Source organism: Schistocerca cancellata, chromosome 1 (genome assembly GCF_023864275.1).
Source record: "Schistocerca cancellata isolate TAMUIC-IGC-003103 chromosome 1, iqSchCanc2.1, whole genome shotgun sequence".
Taxonomy (NCBI): Eukaryota; Metazoa; Arthropoda; class Insecta; order Orthoptera; family Acrididae; genus Schistocerca; species Schistocerca cancellata.
Genome location: NC_064626.1, coordinates 1,170,274,984 through 1,170,296,245, shown reverse-complemented (window position 1 = coordinate 1,170,296,245; position 21,262 = coordinate 1,170,274,984). Strand labels below are relative to the sequence as shown.

The 21,262-nt window shown below is 45.5% G+C and overlaps 1 protein-coding gene across 2 annotated transcripts in view; it reads right to left on the bottom strand.

Moving 5' to 3' along the window:
* Window positions 1–21,262, bottom strand: part of LOC126093935 (short-chain dehydrogenase/reductase family 9C member 7-like) — a 151,994-nt gene that overhangs the window by 67,759 nt on the left and 62,973 nt on the right. For both annotated transcript variants that reach the window (XM_049908758.1, XM_049908759.1), the window contains exons 4-5: window positions 18,672–18,854; window positions 1,968–2,100 (exon numbers count right to left, since the gene is read on the bottom strand). In XM_049908758.1, coding sequence (XP_049764715.1) covers window positions 1,968–2,100; window positions 18,672–18,854 — 316 coding nt within the window. The remainder of the gene's footprint in view (window positions 1–1,967; window positions 2,101–18,671; window positions 18,855–21,262) is intronic.

The window sequence follows — 21,262 nt, the reverse complement described above, 5'->3', positions numbered from 1 at the left end:
GGCGACGAAGCAGCCTTCACCTTATCTAGAAAGGTTAGTCGCCACACATGTGACAGTGTGCGTCATTGAACATCCTCATGAAATTGTGGCGTACGAACGAGAATCGCCAGAGGTTAATGTTTCCTGTGCAGTGTCACAGATGAAACTGTGTGGCCTGTGTGAGAAGACCGTGTCGGATACTTCCTACTTTCACGTGTTGCGCTTGTGATTGTTTCCCCAACTGACTGCTGATTCCGAGTATTTCAACTTCTGACAAGACGGCTGCACCCCTTCTTTGCAACATCGATGTTCGTCGCTACCTAAACGACCAACTTACGTATCGCTGGAGTGGACGTACTGGTGAAGATGACGCGGCTCTGTTCCCATTGACCACAGGTCGCCTGACCTAGCGCCTTGTAACTTTTTCATCTGGTGGTCCATTAAGAACCGTGTTTACGTACTACCACTGCCAAGAAAAGTGGAACAGCTTAGAAAATGTATCAGTGCTACTATGTTGACCAGTGACAGGATGATGCTGCGTAGGGTGTATTGTGTAGGGTGTATTGTGTGACCAGAGGGGCACTCATGCAACATTTCTAGAGTGCAAAACGCAAGTTTTGCAGTATATTTATAGTAGCCCTATACTGTTATGTCACAAAGAGCTGTAAATTCGCTGTGTCTCTCGACTGATCTTCTACTACGTCCTTTTCGAAGAGACTCTTGTGTGAATGTCAAATGTGAACTCTCATATGTGATGAAAAATTACTGTCGATGTAATTATTGAGTAGTAAGATATTAATATACAGAAAAAAATATATAAGATATTAATATACAGAAAGCAGATGGCAGTTATAAGAGTCGAGGGACATGAAATGGAAGCAGTGGTTGGGAAGGGAGTGAGACATGGTTGTAGCCTCTCCCCGATGCTATTCAATCTGTATATTGAGCAAGCAGTAACGGAAACAAAAGAAAAGTTCGGAGTAGGTATTAAAATCCATGGAGAAGAAATAAAAACTTTGAGGTTCGCCGATGACATTCTAATTCTGTCAGAGACAGCAAAGGACTTGGAAGAGCAATTGAACGGAATGGACAGGTCTTGAAAGGAGCGTATAAGATGCACATCAACAAAAGCAAAATGAGGATAATGGAATGTAGTCGCATTAAGTCGGGTGATGCTGAGGGAATTAGATTAGGAAATGAGACACTTAAAGTAGTAAAGGAGTTTTGCCATTTGGGGAGCAGAATAACTGACGATGGTCAAAGTAGAGAGGTAATAAAATGTAGACTGGCAATGGCAAGGAAAGCTTTTCTGAAGAAGAGAAATTTGTTAACATCGAGTATTGATTTAAGTGTCAGGAAGTCGTATCTGAAAGTATTTGTATGGAGAGTAGCCATGTGTGGAAGTGAAACATGGACGATAAATAGTTTAGACAAGAAGAGAATAGAAGCTTTCGAAATGCGGTGCTACAGGAAAATGCTGAAGATTAGATGGGTAGATTACATAACTAATGAGGAGGTATTGAACAGAATTAGGGAGAAGAGGAGTTTGTGGCACAACTTGACCAGAAGAAGGAATCGGTTGGTAGGACATGTTCTGAGGCATCAAAGGATCGCCAATTTAGTACTGGAGAGCAGCGTGGAGGGTAAAAATCGTAGAGGGAGACCAAGAGATGAATACACTAAGCAGATTCAGAAGGATGTAGGCTGCAGTAGGTACTGGGAGATGAAGGAGCTTGCACATGGTAGGGTAGCATGGAGAGCTGCATCAAACCAGTCTCAGGACTGAAGACCACAACAACAAGAAGATATTAATAAATGCAAGTAATTAAAGATCGATATTATTTGAAGTGTAATTATTGTTAGCAAAGATGCTCAATTATTGTTAACTAGGAAGTATCTAGGGGCATACATGAGTTATTCACTAACTGAGGATTATACACCAGATGTCGGTGTACTTTTCCTGCTGATCCCTCAGCAGTCGAGCTTACATGTAGCTGGACGGCTCCACTGTGGAGACGGAGACGCCCCACTTCTTCATCTCGACACGCAGAGCGTCGCAGTACGATATGACGGCACTCTTGGACATGCAGTACGGGGACAGTATCGGCATTGCTGTCCTGCCTGTGGAATGAACAAATTGACGACAATGTACAGAAGCTATAAACCGATACAAAAAGACATAGACACTTCAAAAAATGGTTCAAATGTCTCTGAGCACTATGGGACTTAACATCTGAGGTCATCAGTCCCCTAGACTTAGAACTACTTACACGTAACTAATCTAAGGACATCACACACATCCATGCCCAAAGCAGAATTCGAACCGGCGACCGTAGCAGCAACGCGGTTCCAGACTGAAGCGCCTAGAACCTCTCGGCCACAGCGGCCGGCCATAACACTTCAAAGTTCAGAATAAATTTCAGTCATCAGTTGCACAATTAGGAAATTTATTTTGCTTTACCGGTTTCAACAGATTAACGTGTCAGCTTCAGAAGCGTACAAAATTTTGGATGCTGTAAACCGTTAGAACTTCACCACACATATATGTAAAGTGTAAGAATTGTATTACAAAAATCTACTTAATATTGGTTTACCAGATGTCATATTCTTCACAGAAGCACACAATGACGTGTCCGGAAGTCATGCGATAGCCATATTCACATAGACTTGTCAGCCAGAACCGACCTACTATCGATATATACCCGTCCAGGCGATAGCAGCATCACCTGACGAGAAACGACTGCTAATCAGACACGCATACGGTGCGTGTAGTATCAGTGAGCGTGCTGTCCGTGTGTAGAATGGGGAAGGAGCACCATCTGTTTGAGTTTCACTGAGGGCAGATAGTGATGGCTTGGAGGCTCTGCCTGAACATTTCGGAAGCGGCACGACTTGTCGTGTGTTCGAGGAGTGCTGTTGTGAGTGTCTTCAACACGTGGCGAAACCAAGGTGAAACCACTTCCAGACGTCGTGGCGTTGGGCGGTGAGGTCTCATAACAGACGTAGGACGTCGTAGGCTAGGCGAACTGTGGCGGAACTGTTAGACTTTAATGGTTCAAATTGCTCTGAGCACTATGGGACTTAACTTCTGAGGTCATCAGTCCCCTAGAACTTAGAACTAATTAAACCTAACCAACCTAAGGACATCACACACATCCATGCCCGAGGCAGGATTCGAACCTGCGACCGTAGCGGTCGCTCGGCTCCAGACTGTAGCGCCTAGAACCGCACGGCCACTCCGGCCGGCTAGACTTTAATCCTGGGCAGAGTACAAGTGTGTCTGAACGCATAGTGCGCTAAACACACCTAACGATGGGCCTCCGCAGCCGACGAACGTTGCATGTGCCAATGTTGATACCGTTATATGGGCAACAACGTCTGAACTGGGCACTTGACCGTCGGCACTGGACGTTGGCGCAGTGGCAGAGCGTTGCACGGTCCGACGAAGCGCGATATCTTCATCATGTCGATGGGAGGGCGCGAATCCGTCATCTTCCAGGGTAACAGCTCCTTGACAGCTGTAGTGCGGGATGGAGACAAGCTGGCGGCGGCTCCATTATGCTCTGGGGAACATTAATGTCGGCATCCATGGGACCAGAGGAGATCTTGCAAGGCACCACGATGGCCAAGGAGTGTCGTACACTGGTTGCAAACCATGTACACGCCTTCGTGACGATCATATTTTCCGATGGCAATGTAGGCGAGTTCCAGTTGATGTGCTGGCCCCCAACTCGCCAGATCCGAACCCGATCGAACACATCTGGGATGTGATTGAACGTGGCGTCAGAGCTCATCATCCCCCACCCCCCACCCTCCCCGGAGTTTAGGGTAATTAGATGACGTATGTGTGCAGATGTGCCATCTCCCTCAAGCGACCTACCAAAGTCTCATTGCTTCCATGTCAAGAGGCCTCGCCGCTGTTATCCGTGCCGAAGGTGGTTCAAAAGTTCAAATGGCTCTGAGCACTATGGGACTTAACTTCTAAGGTGACCAGTCCTCTAGAACAGGGCTTAACAACTGGCCGGTTTTTAGCGCGAGTACTCGCGTCTGCTCTGGCACGTGCTCGCGAGCAGGTGCAAGGTCGCGGAGTTGGGAGGGAGGGGAGGGAGGGGAAATGCGCGCGCACGTTTGGATAGGGCCGCAGCCGCAGCGTGCCTATTGAATTCGCGTCGACTGTGTAACGTTTGAAGTACTACGATCAGCTCTAACAGTCACTTCGCTGGTTAAGAATCATGTCAAGTCGCCGTTGTATAACCCCAACCATGCTTTCGCACTTCAACCCCGATTGCGAGGAATTGTATCTGTTTACTGAAAAAGATGGTGTTGCAAAATGTTTAGTATGTCACAAGACGCTGAATTCTTTTACGAAATTTAATTTGCAGCTACATTATATGTCGTACCACGCGAAAGACTACGGACGTGGAAAATGTGATTGACCAGATCGTGCACAGGAAGTTATTAAACTTAAAAGAAGCTATCCGAAGAAGATCTGGACGACTAAGAAAAATCAACTGAGGCAGCTCTCAGAGTGGGTTACAAAATTGCTTTGCTTTTAGCAAAATCCCTGCGCCCCTTAACTGATGGCGATTTAATAAAAGAATGTTTGGTAGTTGCAGCGGAACATTTGTGTCCATCTCAAGTTGAACAGTTTCGGATTGTGCCATTATCTAACATGACCATTATGCGTCGCATACAGGACATGGCAGACGACGTCCAGAGCCAGCTTGCAAATATCTGTAAAGATTTTATGGCGTATTCTCTAGCTCTGGACGAAAGTGTTGATATCACTGGAACAGCGCAGCTTGCCATATTTATTAGAGGTGTTAATAGAGATATTCAGGTGAGGGAGGAGCTCCTCGATGTAGCAGCCATGAAGAACACTACAACGGGAGGTGATATTTTAAGTAGTGTTGAAGAAAGTGTTGAAAATATAGGATTGTCGTGGAATTCTTTAGTTTCAGTGTCTACACATGGTAGAGGCATACACTAAGCTAATAAAATTATGTGGCACTTGTACATTCTCCTTTATTTGTTTCATTTGTCGCAGTAATAATTCGTGAGTGATATCCCTGCAGGTGGCCGCGGATTTACATCGACTGGCGGCAGCTGTTGTGTACCCCACGTGACTCTCCCCACTCTCCGCTCTGGTCCGGTAGTGGGGGTAGCGTGCTCGCGCTGCTCCGTGCTCGCGCCTTGCTGCTCACAGCTTGCTCCGCGAGCACGTATGTTGTGAAGCCCTGCTCTAGAACATAGAACTACTTAAAACTAACTAACCTAAGGACATCACACACATCCATGCCCGAGGCAGGATTCGAACCTGCGACCGTAGCGGTCGCGCGGTTCCAGAGTGTAGCGCCTAGAACTGCTCGGCCATCCCGGCCGGCGCCGAAGGTGGACATACCGGCTATTAGGCAGGTGATCATAATGTTGTGGCTGGTCAATGTATACACATGGTGCTAGTATCGCGTACGCAAGGCATAAAAGGCCAGTGCATTGGCTGAGGTGTCATTCGTATTCATGTGATTCATATGGAAAGGTTTCTGACGTGATTAGGGCCGAAAGACGGGAATTAACAGACTATCAACGCGAAATGGTACATGGAGCTATACGCATGGGACGATCCATTTCGGAAATCGTTAATGAATTCAAAATTCTGAGCTCCACTGTTTCACGAGTGTGCCCGGAGTACCAAAATTCAGGCATTACCTCTCACCACCGACAACTCAGTGGCTGACGACCTTCACTCAACGGCGGAGAGCAGCGGCGTTTGCGTAGAGTAGACAAGCAACACTGCGTGAAATAACAGAAGAAATCTACATCTACATCTACATTTATACTCCGCAAGCCACCCAACGGTATGTGGCGGAGGGCACTTTACGTGCCACTGTCATTACCTCCCTTTCCTGTTCCAGTCACGTATGGTTCGCGGGAAGAACGACTGTCTGAAAGCCTCCGTGCGCGCTCTAAACTCTCTAATTTTACATTCGTGATCTCCTCGGGAGGTATAAGTAGGGGGAAGCAATATATTCGATACCTCATCCAGAAACGCACCCTCTCGAAACCTGGCGAGCAAGCTACACCGCGATGCAGAGCGCCTCTCTTGCAGAGTCTGCCACTTGAGTTTCTTAAACATCGCCGTAACGCTATCACGGTTACCAAATAACCCTGTGACGAAACGCGCCGCTCTTCTTTGGATCTTCTCTATCTCCTCCGTCAACCCGATCTGGTACGGATCCCACACTGATGCGCAATACTCAAGTAAAGGTCGAACGAGTGTTTTGTAAGCCACCTCCTTTGTTGATGGACTACATTTTCTAAGGACTCTCCCAATGAATCTCAACCTGGTACCCGCCTTACCAACAATTAATCTTATGTGATCATTCCACTTCAAATCGTTCCGCACGCATACTCCCAGATATTTTACAGAAGTAACTGCTACCAGTGTTTGTTCCGCTATCATATAATCATACAATAAAGGATCCTTCTTTTTATGTATTCGCAATACATTACATTTGTCTATGTTAAGGGTCAGTTGCCACTCCCTGCACCAAGTGCCTATCCGCTACAGATCTTCCTGCATTTCGCTAGAATTTTCTAATGCTGCAACTTCTCTGTATACTACAGCATCATCCGCGAAAAGCCGCATGGAACTTCCGACACTATCTACTAGGTCATTTATATATATTGTGAACGTGGAACGTGGAACGTACGTCGAACTTATCTGTTATGACAATGCGGCCAAATCTGGCGTTAATGCGTTATGTCAGCAGACGAGAGACGCGAGTGCCGTACCTAGCAACACGACATCTCCTGCAGCGCCTCTCCTGCGCTCGTGATCGTGTCGGTTGGAATCTGGACGACTGGAAGACCGCGGCCAGGTGAGGTGAATTCCGATTTCTGTTGGTAAGGGCTGCGTTTATTTGGAATAACTGGGTCCTCTGGTGCAGTTGAACCGATCAATGTCTGGAAATGGTTATGTTCGCAATTTGTTATTTGCCTTGTTCACTCCATTCATTCACTGTGCAAACAGTTACCAGCTGCAGCGCACAACAGAAAAACTGCGGTACACAACAAGTGCACTTTTACTACGTCTATAGTGTTCACTTCAAACTTGCTTCACACCCAAAAGGTGTCAGTCATTGCCTCAAAAGTTCTGGTTCTGAATGAACTGTGGGAACTCACTACATTTGTGGCAACCTCAGTTGTCGCTACTTGGAGACTACTTGCAACTATTCATGGACTTAATTTTTATGGATGACAATGCGCTTTGTCACCGGGCCACAATCATCCGCCATTAGTTTGAAGAAAATTCTGGAGAATTCGAAACGAATGATTTGGCCACCTAGATCGCCCGACATAAATCCCTTCGAATATCTGTGGGACATAATCGACAGATCAGTTCGTGCACAAAATATTGCACCGGAAACAAGTATGGACGACTATAAAGGCAGTGTGGGTCAGCATTTGTGCAAGTAGCTTCCAGCGACTAGTTCAGTCTGTGGGAACAAGAGACCAACCAGTGAAGCGCAGTGTTTACTCCTTGGAAGGGTAACTGATTTTGAGAGTTGGATGTTTATTCTTTGTTTCCTTTAGAGCCGTTACTTCCGACTGTAAGCTAATTAAATAAATGTCTTGAAGTATATGTGGATTTGATTTCTGACCTAGAAGTCCATGCCACGCCGGGTTACTGCACTTCTTCTTTTAGTGTTCAACCCTGAGGTTGGTTTTTCAGCAGAGCGCCATTCCTCTCTTCTGTCTGTCTTCCTCTTCATTTCCACGTATGTGTCACATCCAACGTCATTCATGATCTGTTGCATGTCTGCTATCCTTGGTCGCGCTCGCCGATTCCTTCCCTCAATAGCTCCTTCTGCTATTGTTCCAGTGATGTTGTTGTATAGTAGGATGTGCCCTACAAGTTTGTCTCTTCTTGTTTGGATGTGCCTCCACAGAGATCTAGTTTCCTGTACTCTTCTAAGCACCTCTTCATTTGTTCCTTTGTCTCTTCAGCTGATCTTCATCATCCTTCTATAGCACCACAGCTACAGGGTCTCTAGCCGTCTTCTCTCTTCTCTTCCAATTGTCCAAGTTTCACATCCGTATAAGGCCACACTCCAAACGAAACCTTTCATGATACGTTTCCTTATTTCCAGACTGATATTGTTGCTGGTGAGTAAGTTCCTTCTCCGATTGAATGCAATTTTGGCCTTTTGTATTCTGCTCGCAATTTCTTTCCGACTTCTACCATCTCTTGTGATTTTGCTTCCTAGGTAAGTAAATTCCTCTATCACTTCCAGCTCCTCTCTTCCAATTCTCATTCTCAGAGGTTCGTATTCTGCTCTTAACTGCATACCATCGCTTCAGTCTTTTTCTTGTTTATTCTCATTCCATACTGATTGCACAGAATTTTTTCGATTGTTCTGAGGACTTCCTCTAGATCTTCTTTTGTCTCCGTCACTATAGCAATATCATCTGCACAACGTAGCATGTCTGTCTTCTGCCCATTAATTTTGATCCCCACCTCAGTAGTTTCTCGAACTTGGTCTATAGCTTCCTGGATGTAAGCGTTGAATATAAGAGGAGAGAGAGCACATCCTTGTCTTACCCCTTTTCTAATATTTGCTTCTTGTTCCTGGTGACAGTTCCTAATCACTGCCACCTCTTTGTTATAGAAACTGAGTATCACACGGATTTCTTTGTACTTTATTCCAATCCACTTCTCCTCAGCACTCTGAACATCTCTTGCCAGATAACGTTATAAAATGCTTTTTTCATGGCTACAAAGGCAATGTATGTTGGTTTATTTTTCTGTAATTGCTTTTCGATAACGAATCTCAGTGCCAGAATCGCCTCTCTTGTTCCCAGTCCCCTTCTGAAACCAGAGTAATCTTCACTCAGCATATCTTCCACCTTCTCTTCAATTCTGTTCAGAACTATTTTTTGAGATTTGTTGATGCATGTGATTTTGGCTTAAAGTTCGGTACTGTTCACATTTTGTAGCTGCTGCCTTCTTCGATACAGGAACAATGATACATTTCGAGAAGTCTGTTGGTATCTCTCCTGTGTTATAGATGGACCTAATAAGATTAAGCAGCATCATTTTCATGCTGTCATCAGCATTCTTTATTAGTTCTGCAGGGATGTCATCAATACCCGTTGCTTTGTTGTCCCGTAGTTCTTTTAGAGCTCTGTCAAATTCTTCTTGCAGAATGTCATCTCCCTTGTCACATTCGTCTACTTGCTCTTCTCTTCCTATTACTTCTTCCAAAACAGGTGTTCCGGCATACAAATCCTCTATGTATTCTTTCCATCTCTTCACTATGTCTTCACCAAACAGCATTTTCCCCTCTTTATTTTCCATTGTGCCTGAGAGTGTTGTTTTACGTTTTTTAAAAAAATGATTTGCTGCTCTGTAGACTAAATCAGTTCTTCCGTTTTGCATATTGTGGAGACGTTTTACGAATTAGGAACGTGATGAGGGCATTTACCCACGTAAGGGCTCAGTCATTCTGGCAGGTATTTGGCCAGAAAAAGTGTAGGTGCTTTAATGTTGCTGACAATTGGGCGTAACGGCACCCCTTCTTTGTGGACTTTAGGAAGTCCATAAAGTCATGGCGGTACAGGTCGTTTTGGTGTCAATTTCTTGGCGACACCCTCTGCTAAATCTGCGTCCTTGAGAAGAGCTGCCGGCCGAAGTGGCCGTGCGGTTAAAGGCGCTGCAGTGTGGAACCGCAAGACCGCTACGGTCGCAGGTTCGAATCCTGCCTCGGGCATGGATGTTTGTGATGTCCTTAGGTTAGTTAGGTTTAACTAGTTCTAAGTTCTAGGGGCTAATGACCTCAGAAGTTGAGTTCCATAGTGCTCAGAGCCATTTGAACCATTTTTTTGAGAAGAGCTCTAGTCTTGTTCTCCACCTTCTTTGTGGGGTCTTCCTGTAAGATTGCGGCTACAACCTCAGCAGGGCATGGGAACCAGCATTGAGTCTAATGAAAAAGACGCCCAGCAAAGGAAACGAACGGGCGACTAGGGCGGACGAGGCAGTTACACGGACGCCACCACAGACGCCGACGCCAGCGTCTGCCCGACCGCTGACTCGCGGGCGCGGACCGCGGAGAGAACGCCTCGCGAGGGGAGGGGATTTAAGGCGGCAGGCCGCCCTCCGGAGCTCAGTTCATCAGCGCACCTGTGATGATGGCGACATGTCTGTTCGCCGAAATATTGTGCCCTCTGGACACTATGGACCGGCAGTACACCCGTGGACTGTTCGAGCATATCATAGTTTGAGAGTCCCACAGACTCTGATATGGATGAAATAGTTATAGGCATCCCTGGTGTAGACAAGCAGCTGAAAGAGTTGAAATCAAGTAAATCTTCCGGTCCGAATGTAATCCCAATTCGGTTTCACAGACAGTGCCCTATGACGACGATCTCTTAAGTAACTTAATATCGGTGTGCTGCAGAATTCTTGAACATATTCTCAATCTGAATGCGAAAAATTTCTCTTGTCCTTCGGACATGCACAGGTACTGCAATATCGTATTTATCTGCCGATTCCAGGCATCCACTTTCAATTAAAATTTCCTTCCCTGTACGAGAATTACAAAATGTGTGTACTAGTACAGGTTGTGACGCAGAAGTAAGTACTTACCGAAGTTTGGGTCCGGCCGTAGATCGTGCACGGGTAGCCAAAGCGGTTAAGACGACCAATAGTGTAAAGCGGGAAATCCGGGTTCGAGTCCCAGTCTGCTACAAATTTTCACTGTCGTCACTACCATTTACATCTGACGGTTGTTTGTATTTCCGACTGTGAATACATTTCATGTACTATACTGGGTGTTTCACAGCTACTGTTGCAGGATTGTAGGAGTTGCATAGGGGGTCGATTTGCAGAATGATCAGCAGATGATTGATGAATGGTGCAGGCTCTGACAGTTGACCATGAACATAAAAGAAATGTAATATAAAGCGTATACATGGGAAAAGAAATCCACTACTGTGCAACTACACTATTGGTGACAAACAGCTGGAAACAGTATCTGCTGTAAAATATCTACGAGTAACTATCTACAGGAGCCTTAATTGAAACGACGATGTAAAAAAAAGGCAGGAAAAGCCGATGACAGAGAGATTATAGGAAGAATCTGAAGGAAATGTAGTTCATCCACGAAGGAAGTGGCTTACAAGGCGCTTATTCGACCGATTCTTGAGTTCTCATAATCAGTCTGGAATCCTTAACAGAAATAACTAGAAGAGATAGAGAAGATCCAACGGAGAGCAGTGCGCTTAGTTACAGGATCATTTAGTAATCGCGAAAGCGTTACGGAGATGATAGATAAACTCCAGTGGAAGACTCTGCAAGAGAGACGCTCAGTAGCTCGGTACAGGCTTTTGTTGAAGTTTCGAGAAATACCTTCACCGAGGAGTCAAGCAGTATATTGCTCCCTCCTACGTATATCTCGCGAAGAGGCCATGAGGATAAAAGCAGAGAGATTAGAGCCAACACAGAGGCATACCGGCAATCTTTCTTTCCACGAACAATACGAGACTGGAATAAAAGGGAGAACCGATAGAGGTACTCAAAGTACCCTCCGCCACACACCGTCAGGTGGCTTGCGGAGTATGGATGTAGATGTAGATATAGAACGAGACTGATAGAAGAGGTAGAGACGATTCAACGAAGAGCGGCGCGCTTCGTCACAGCATCGTTTTGTCCGCGAGAGAGCGTTACAGAGATGTTCAACAAACTACAGTGACAGACTTTACAAGAGAGGCGTTGCACATTATGGAGAGGTTTGCTACTAAAATTGCGAGAGAGCTCTTACCGGGAAGAGTCAGACAACATATTACTCCCTCCGCCTACATCTCGCGAAATGACCATGGAGAAAAATCCAAGAAATTAAAGATAATACAAAGGCTTACCGACAATCGTTCTTCCCATGCGCCATTCGGGAGTGGAACAGGAAGGGAGGGATCAGTTAGTATCACCAGAACTTCCTTCCGCCACACACTGTTAGGTAGCTTGCGGAGTATGATGTAGATGTAAACTTGAAGGGACACCTCCCCTATACGTCATCACCGACTTCGTTCAGATTTATAGTATTTGCACGGCTTGGCCGGAGATGAGAGCGACAGAAGCCAGTTGGCCAAGCACTGGGAGAAATAGCATTTTTGGCGCAGGTCCAGTGAGACATGAGCCATCTATGTTATCGTAGATTCCAGGCAGTGGCAGACGCAGAGGAAAGACTGCAGAACGGTAATCTGAGGGTTTTGGGATCGAATTCCAATTGTGAAACTTTTTTAATTTTCAATTTTTGCGTTACTTACACTGCAAATGGACCAAAATAATGCTTATGGATAAACACATCAAAAAAAGTTTTGCATCACCTTAGTTCTGAGAGTTCCGGAACCTATACAAAAAATTGGAATACAAATCTACATAAACACCATTTCCGCCCTTTTTATTGCTCATGAAAACCACACATTGCATGTTGTACGATCACACAGCGAGACCTTCAGAGGTGGTGGTCCAGATTGCTGTACACACCGGTGCCTCTAATACCCAGTAGCACGTCCTCTTGCATTGACGCATACCTGTATTCGTCGTGGCATACCATCCATAAGTTTATCAAGGCACTGTTGGTCTAGATTGTCCCACTCCTCAACGGCGATTCGGCGTAGATCCCTCAGAGTGGTTGGTGGGTTATGTCGTCCAGAAACAGCCAGTTTCAATCTAACCCAGGGATGTTCGATAGGGTTCATGTCTGGAGAACATGCTTGCCACTTTGTGTGTCGTTATCCTGGAGGAAGTCATTCACAAGTTGTGCACGATAAGGGCGCGAATTGTCGTCCATGAAGACGAGTGCCTCGCCAATATGCTGCCGATATGGTTGCACAATCGTCGGAGGATGGCATTCACGTATCGTACAGCCATTACGGCGCCTTCCATGACCACCAGCGGCATACGTCGGCCCCACATAATGCCACCCCAAAACATCAGGGAACCTCCACCATCCTGCTCTGGCTGGACAGTGTGTCTAAGGCGTTCAACCTGACCGGATTGCCTCCAAACACGTCTCCGACGATTGTCTGGTTATGGCATATGCGACACTCATCGGTGAAGAGAACGTGATGGCAATCCTATGCGGTCCATTCGACATGTTGCTGTGTCCATCTGTACCGTGCTGCATGGTTTCGTGGTTGCAAAGATGGACCTGGCCATGGACGTAGGGAGTGAAATTGCGCATCGTGCAGCCTATTGCGCACAGTTTGAGTCGTAACACGACGTCCTGTGGCTGCACGACAAGCATTTTCAACATGATGGCGTTGGTGTCAGGGTTCCTCTGAGTCATAATACGTAGGTAGCGGTCATCTACTGCAGTAGTAGCCCTTGGGCGGCCGGAGTGAGGCATGTCATCGACAGTTCCTGTCTCTCTGTATCTCTTCCATGCCCGAAAAACATCGCTTTGTTTCACTCCGAGACGCCTTCCTGGCACAAAGTATCAATGCGGACGCGATCGAACTGCGGTTTTGACCATCTAGGTATGGTTGAACTGTAGACAACAGGAGCCGTGTACTTCCTTCCTGTGGAATGACTGGAACTGATCGGCTGTCGGACCCCCTCCGTCTAATAGGCGCTGCTCACGCACGGTTATTTATATCTTTGGGCGGGTTTAGTGACATCTCTGAACAGTCAAAGGGACTGAGTCTGTGTTACAATATCCACAGTTAACATATATCTTCAGGAGTTCTGGGAATCTGGGTGATGCAAATCTTTTTTGATGTGTGTATATACTTTAATAAAAAGCATGATAACTAAAGGCAAAGGAAAATTTGAGACTGCAAATAAATTTCAAAGAAACGATTTTACTTACAGCATACACGAGGACTCTGAAAATAACTTTCCCAGGCGGGCTTGTAATTAAAGTGTACGACAAACACGTAAGTAGAGAATTCTCATTCGTCGACATCAATCGAAACTCTCTTTTTAACGTGATGTGTAATAAAATATTTACATTCGTATGTTCTTGGTTACCGTACCAACTGACTTATAAGCGAACCCTAGACTATCGAGGGGCAAAAATCGTTCCCGTGAAATGACAGGATATGAACAACGTAACCCTCGCGTCTATGCTGCAATATGCTATAACGGTTTCTGCATAATTATTGTCAACAATCTACGTGTGCCTACAAGGGAACACTGGCCCATATAGACCGAGGATTCACAATATGATGGATGAGTACGTGTCAAAGTGTAGGGATGTCACTACTTGATCACAGTGCAGAAAACTTACAACAGCCCCAAACAAAGACTTGTTGACGATGTACGAGGGTGAGTGAAATGAAAACCTTAAATATTTTTAAAAAATATTATTTATTGTGCAGAAGTGGTACAAAGCTGTACCACTTTTCAACTTAATCTCCCCCACGCTCAATGCAAGTCCTCCAGCGCTTACAAATTGTATACATTCCTTTACAAAAAAATCATGCGCTGCGTGGCGTACCTCTTCATCAGAACGGAACTTCTTTCCTCCCATTGCGTCTTTGAGTAGTCCAAACATATGGAAATCACTTGGGGCAAGGTCTGGTGAGTATGGTGGATGAGGAAGACACTCAAAATGCAGGTCGTGACTGTTGCAACTGTTGTTCAGGCACTGTGGGGCCTTGCTTGGCATGTTGCAAAAAGACACCTGATGACAGCAATCCACGCCGCTTTGATTTGATTGCAGGCCGCAGAAGATTTTTTAGGAGATCTGTGTATGATGTACTGGTGACAGTGGTCCCTCTAGGCATGTAATGCTCCAAAATGACGCCTTTTCCGTCCCAAAAGAGAGTCAGCGTAGGCTTCGCTGTTGATGGTTCTGTTCGAAAGTTCTTTGGTTTTGGTGATGAGGAATGGCGTCTTTCCTTGCTCGCTCTCTTCGTTTTCGGCTGGTGGAAGTGAACCCTGGTTTCGTCCCCAGTAACGATTCTTGCAAGGAAGCCATTACCTTCTCGTTCAAAGCCCCGAAGTTCTTCACAAGCATCAACACGTCGTTCTCTCCTTTCAGGAGTCAGCTGCCGTGGCACCCATCTTGCAGACACTTTGTGAAACTGGAGCACATAATGCTCAGTGTGGTGTGCTGACCCATGACTAATCTGTAAACATGCTGCAATGTCATTCAGTGTCACTCGGCGGTGTTCCTTCACTATGGCTTCAACTGCTGCAATGTTCTGTGGAGTCACAACTCGTTGTGCCTGACCTGGACGAGGAGCATCTTCCACTGAAGTCACACTACTTGCGAACTCCCTACTCCATTCGTAGACTAGCTGCTGTGACAAACACGCATCACCGTAATGAACCTTCATTCGTCGATGAATTTCAATAGGTTTCACACCTTCACTACGCAAAAACCGAATATCAGAAAGCCGTTCTTCCCTGGTGCAAGTCGCAAGTGGAGCGGCCATCTTTATACTGATACTGCGACGTTATGTGTGCATCTGCACTATGCTACCACCTACAGGCCATTCTACACGCTGTTTGTAGCACGCTCACCAACTTACAGGATAACGGCGCGAAATTGCGATTTGTTATTACAAATTTAAGGTTTTCATTTTACTCACCCTCGTATTCAGGCCCTACGTGCAGGGCAGAAAATTTCTTCTGTTAATTGACTCGTGGGGAGGACAAACAAACACTCAATTATATGACGAGATTTTTCAATATGAAGATGGATTGTCATTCTGCAGTATTAAAGTGATTCTCTGCTAGAACAAAGCTGCGATGTCTATTTTTATAGTCCGATAAATGATATTTTGAAAACGCTTCAAAACTGCTCTTCTCTCATTGAGAGAGAAAAGGTCATGACATACCGAGAAGACTGCATCCAAACATATTCCGTTGTACGTCACTAGTTATAATGCGCTACGCGTGCAATGCTGCCTAACTATGCTATGAGAGAGAACCTTTTATGAACGTAAACCAAGTTTTTTTCTGCAGCAACTTTAAAACAATAATGTATGTAATGCGGCGTTTATAACGTGTCCAAGACGCCGAGAAAAGTACTGCTCCACTGATTTTACGATATGATCCTTAGCACTTGTAAATCATCAACTGCAAAATAATAAAACTGTCTAATTTTAGATACGAAGTTCTCGTGTACAATCCCTTCCTGAAAATTTATATGGAATCGCAAATTATCCTTTATCTTTCCTTTTCAAGAATTTTATGAAAACATTAATAAATAAAATATGCTGAATACTATTTAAGTTTACTTGCAGTGTACGTAACGCAAAATTTAAGCAAAAATGTTACCGCAAGGACTCGACTCCACGGCGCGCGGACCACTCCTTCCGCTGCGCCAAATGCAGCCTGGAAACTACGGTGACGTAAGCAGTTCACGCTTCCCCAAACCCGGGACAACTTTGCTGTTGGTAGTAAATGCTTGGCAACCTGGACCTTCCACCTCTGTCACTCAAATATCTGTGCAAGTCCTGCGTATACCATAAATTTGAAAGGAATCGGCCATGACGAGTAGGTGCGGTTCCCTTGCTAGTAAAAAAAAAAAAAAAAAAAAAAAAAAAAACCTATGGGACCAAACGGCTGAGGTCATCAGTCCCTAGATTTACACACTACTTAAACTAACTTACTCTAATACACACACCCATGGCCTAGGGAGGACTCGAACCTCCGGCGGGAGGGCCTTGTTAGTAGTCACAACGTTTTGGTAAGGAACCCAAGTCCAGAAACGGCCCTGTTTGGACGTAAAATTAGTGTGAAAATTGGATGACTTTCAACTCCCCCGGCCGTGCGGTTCTAGGCGCTTCAGTCTGGAACCGAGGGACCGCTACGGTCGCAGGTTCGAATCCTGCCTCGGGTATGGATGTGTGTGATGTCCTTAGGTTAGTTAGGTTTACGTAGTTCTAAGTTCTAGGGGACTTATGACCTCAGCAGTTGAGTCCCATAGTGCTCAGAGCCATTTGAACCATTTTTTCAACTCCCCCGCTTCACAGTACACACACAAACTGCGGAGAGGGCGCCTTCGACAGTCCCTGTCGTAATTATGACGTCACACACCATTTTCGTCGGACTACAACGACTACAAGAAATTAGTACTTTCACAACTAGGAGGGTTCACTTAGTTACATCCGCATACTTTGCAGTGGGAGTTTTGAAAGTGATCCAGTTTTACATCCAAGCGTCAAACGGTACATTTCCAAAGATGCGTTCCTTTATGAAAACTTTATCTACTAAGTCCGGTCTACAATACCTAGAAACCTGTAATAGGAATCGTGTAACAGGCTGAATACTCCTTTCTAAACAACAGTACCCAGCAGATTTCGAAACAACTTAATTTAATGTAATTACGAACTACTGACTTGGCGACAGGGTGCTGCATTCGTCATTACATGTGCCACGATCTGCTGGCACCGAGTGAAAGAAAAATCAAGAAAATGCATAACACAAAATGTGCACAATCATTCTGGATCGACTGGAAGCAAGACAATCGACTGTCTGGCATAAAAATATTAAATCCTTTGGATGCGTGTGCATGCGCGCGCGCGCCTGTGTGTGTGTGTGTGTGTGTGTGTGTGTGTGTGTGTGCGTGTGTGTGTGTGTCCAGCATCTCCTCCTAAAACACTGACTCCATGCCAGCCAAATTTAGTGCACATACTGCTTGCTATACAAAAATCAAAATCAGCACTGTGGGTTTTAGAACCTGACTCCTATAGGACCAGGGATATGGGCAAAAAAGGTTTGCCAATCCTGAAATATAGGCTGCCCTCCATGACAGGCATTTTTTGTGAGTAGTACTGGTGTGCCTTGCAGATGATGCACATGCTGATGTGGACAGCTGAACAGACGGAGGAGGAGGAGAGGAGATGGATAATGAGAGAGTGGGAGAGGATGAGGTAGACAGGTAAAGGGGGGAGGAGAAGTTGGACAGAGAGAGTGTGAAGGTGGCTGAGGTAGAGGGGCAGACAGAGGGGATGGATAGAGAGAGTGGAGGGATGGACAAGGGAGTAGATGTGTTGTGCAGGTAATATCAGCATATCTAGCAGGGGCTACATGTGCACACAGACATAGCTGAGCGGAGAGATAAGGGGGGGGGGGAGGATGTGGATAGTGAGAGATGTGGGAGGATGAGGTGGACAGAAGAAGGGAAGAAGGAGACAGAGGTGATGGATAAAGAGAGTGGAGATGAGGAGATGGAGAAATGGACAAGGGAGGAGGTGTGTTGTGCAGGTAATATCAACATATCTTGCAGGGACTGCATGTGTATGGAGATAGCTGAGCAGAGAAACAAGGAGGGTGTGGGAGGAAGGATATGGATAGTGAGAGATGTGGGAGGATGAGGTGGACAGAGAAAGGGGAGACGGAGATGTGCAGATAGTGAGGTGGAAGGAGGACACGGATAGAGAGAGATGCAAGGAGGATACAGACAGCGTGGAGGACGATGTGATGGACAGAGAGATTGTGGAGGAGGATGATATGGACAGAGAGACTGGGAAGGAAGGTTATGGTGAAAGAGGCTAGAGAAAGAGGTAAAGAATTTTGGTGGTGTATATATCCAGCAGACATTCACAATGGAGAGGATGGGTCAGATTGAAGCTACATAGTGTAGGGAAGCAAACCATGTTTGGCCTGTTAATAGCGCCATGTTACCAGCTCGCCGCAGCTGCTGCGCTGTTGTTTTCCGCTGCAGTGGTTTACGTACCCAGAGGACTGGCGACGATGACGATGCGGCCCTTGGCCTGCCGGATGAGCGGCAGACAGGCCTGCGTGACGCGCACCACGCCCACTGTGTTGACGGCCAGTGTGCGCTCGAACGCTTCCGGGGGCGCCAGCTCCGCCTCCCCCGCCTCCAGCACCCCGGCGTTGTTCACCAGCGCCCACAGCTCTGCGGAACACATGATCAGTCCTCACTCATGGGTTCTGTCGATCTGCACGGCCGTTGTGAGCAACCAATAGTGAAGCGAGTTCAATGTTTATCTCTTACTACACTGTAGGTTCTCAGTGTTACCACCATATCAACATGCGAAACGTTACGGCGATTCGTCATCACGAAATGAATACCACTTAGTGGCGTTGCGCGTCCATGAACGTTAAGGGAAATATGTAAGCAGAGTAAAGGAAAGTATGTAAGCAGAGTGGAGGAAAATGGGGAAGGACTGTAGCGATGATACGGGTCAAAAATCGGCAAACAAAAACGACTTTGACGGAGGGCAGATTGTGAGAGCCCAGCGAATGGGAACGAGCATCTCGAAAACGGCTAAGCTGTTCGGCCGTTCCTGGGCTACTTTCGTGAGTATCTATGGAAAGTGGCTGAAGGAAATAGGCATGGCGTGACGACAAAGTACAGTACAGTGCTGTTGCAGCCATAAATGTCTCGAAGCACATCGTTGCGCACTCACTCTTTGGCAAGGTGCTCTGCGCCAGACGACAGTGTTAATCCAACGACAACTGCTGAATGAAGACTGCAGTGGATGTGTCCAGGTCCTATTTAAGGCCCAAGCTACACAAATCGCCATTTTGGACGCCAAGTTCTGAGGAGTTCCACAACTGTAAGAGTTCCGTACAGGATATAAAATAGGAGTAGCGGCCTCTTGAGAGGGTCAAGCTGTGAGTGGTCGTCAGTGGCAACCAAGAGGCAAGATTGGTATACATTTGTATCACAATCAGGGGAAACGGGTGAAAGGTGGTGCCATATGACAAGATGCTTGTGTGGAAAAATGTTCTCGGACCAGCGCTGGGTGTGGCATCATCGAAATTAGAGTATGTATCAATGGAAACGTGTTGCATGTACCAAATTTATTGTTACACCAGATTGATAGTCCTCACTGGGTATGTGGTCATCCAGGTGAACGGCTGCTTGGAACGATCACTATGTAGTAATGAAACGTCCCCTTAGAAATATTTTATAAATGACAGTGCTGGAAAACCTATACGTTATTTGATTTTCAAACAGCTTAGCAGAAGTGAACGTACTCAGACATTTCGCTCTTTACTTATTCTGATCAACACTAAACTGACACACAATATTTTTAGAGCAACGCAATCTGACTTTCAATAATCACCGCAAAACAATGGCCCTGACTAACAATAACCAATACCTTTCATGAATCACTTACCTCACAAAAATCTTCGTTACTCGAACTACTGCAATACAGCGAGCGCCAATACTGCCAGCTAAATAAAAGATTCTAACCACTGAAGGCACTAACTACTGATAGGCATACTTAGCAAATGAAAGATTTTGATAGAGAACAAACAATGTATTTACCTTAATAATGCTCAAAAGTAATTTTATATATATATATATATATATATATATATATATATATATATATATATATTCATGACATCCAGTTTAACAAATTTACTCTTTCTGACGGACACACGTCCAGATCATCCGCTCTCAAAGCTCCTCCATCTCTCTCCCCACATCCACCACTGCTGGCGGCTCACCTCCAACTGCGCAACGCTACGCGCTGTTCACATCCAACTGCCCAACACTACAATAGCAAATATTCCAACAATGCAAACCAGCCACAGACTGCATACAGCACAGTCAGCAATTTTCATACAGAGCGCTACGTGGCGTTACCAACATAAAAACCTAAACAGACTACTTACATAGCCCCCATGCTCCCCACAAAAATTTTACAAATTGTTTTAGGCAGTGGCCAATACAGATTTGATAATTTTTTTTATAATTACAATAACAAAGATATAAAATGCACACACTTATTGATACACTGTATAAGCACCTGTATTGGCTACTGGCCAAAACAATTTGTAAAATATTTGTGGGGAGCATGGGGGCTACGTAAGTAGGCTGTTTAGGTTTTTATGTTGGTAACGCCACGTAGCGCTCTGTATGAAAATCGCTGACTGTGCTGTGTGCAGTCTGTGATTGGTTTGCATTATTGGAATATTTGCTATTGTAGTGTTGGGCAGTTGGACGTGAACAGCGCGTAGCGTTACGCACTTGGAGGTGAGCCGCCAGCAGTGGTGGGTGTGGGGAGAGAGATAGAGGAGTTTTGGGAGCGATGATCTGGACGTATGTCCATCAGAAAGAGTAAATTTGTAAAACTGGATGTCATGGACTGATGTATACATCAAAATCTTTCATTTGCTAACTATGCCTATCAGTAGTTAGTGCCTTCAGTAGTTAGAATATTTTATTTGTCTGGCAGTATTGGCGCTCGCTGCATTGCAGTAGTTCGAGTAACGAATATTTTTGTGAGGTAAGTGATTCATGAAAGGTATAGGTTATTGTTAGTCAGTTGGTAACGCCACATAGCG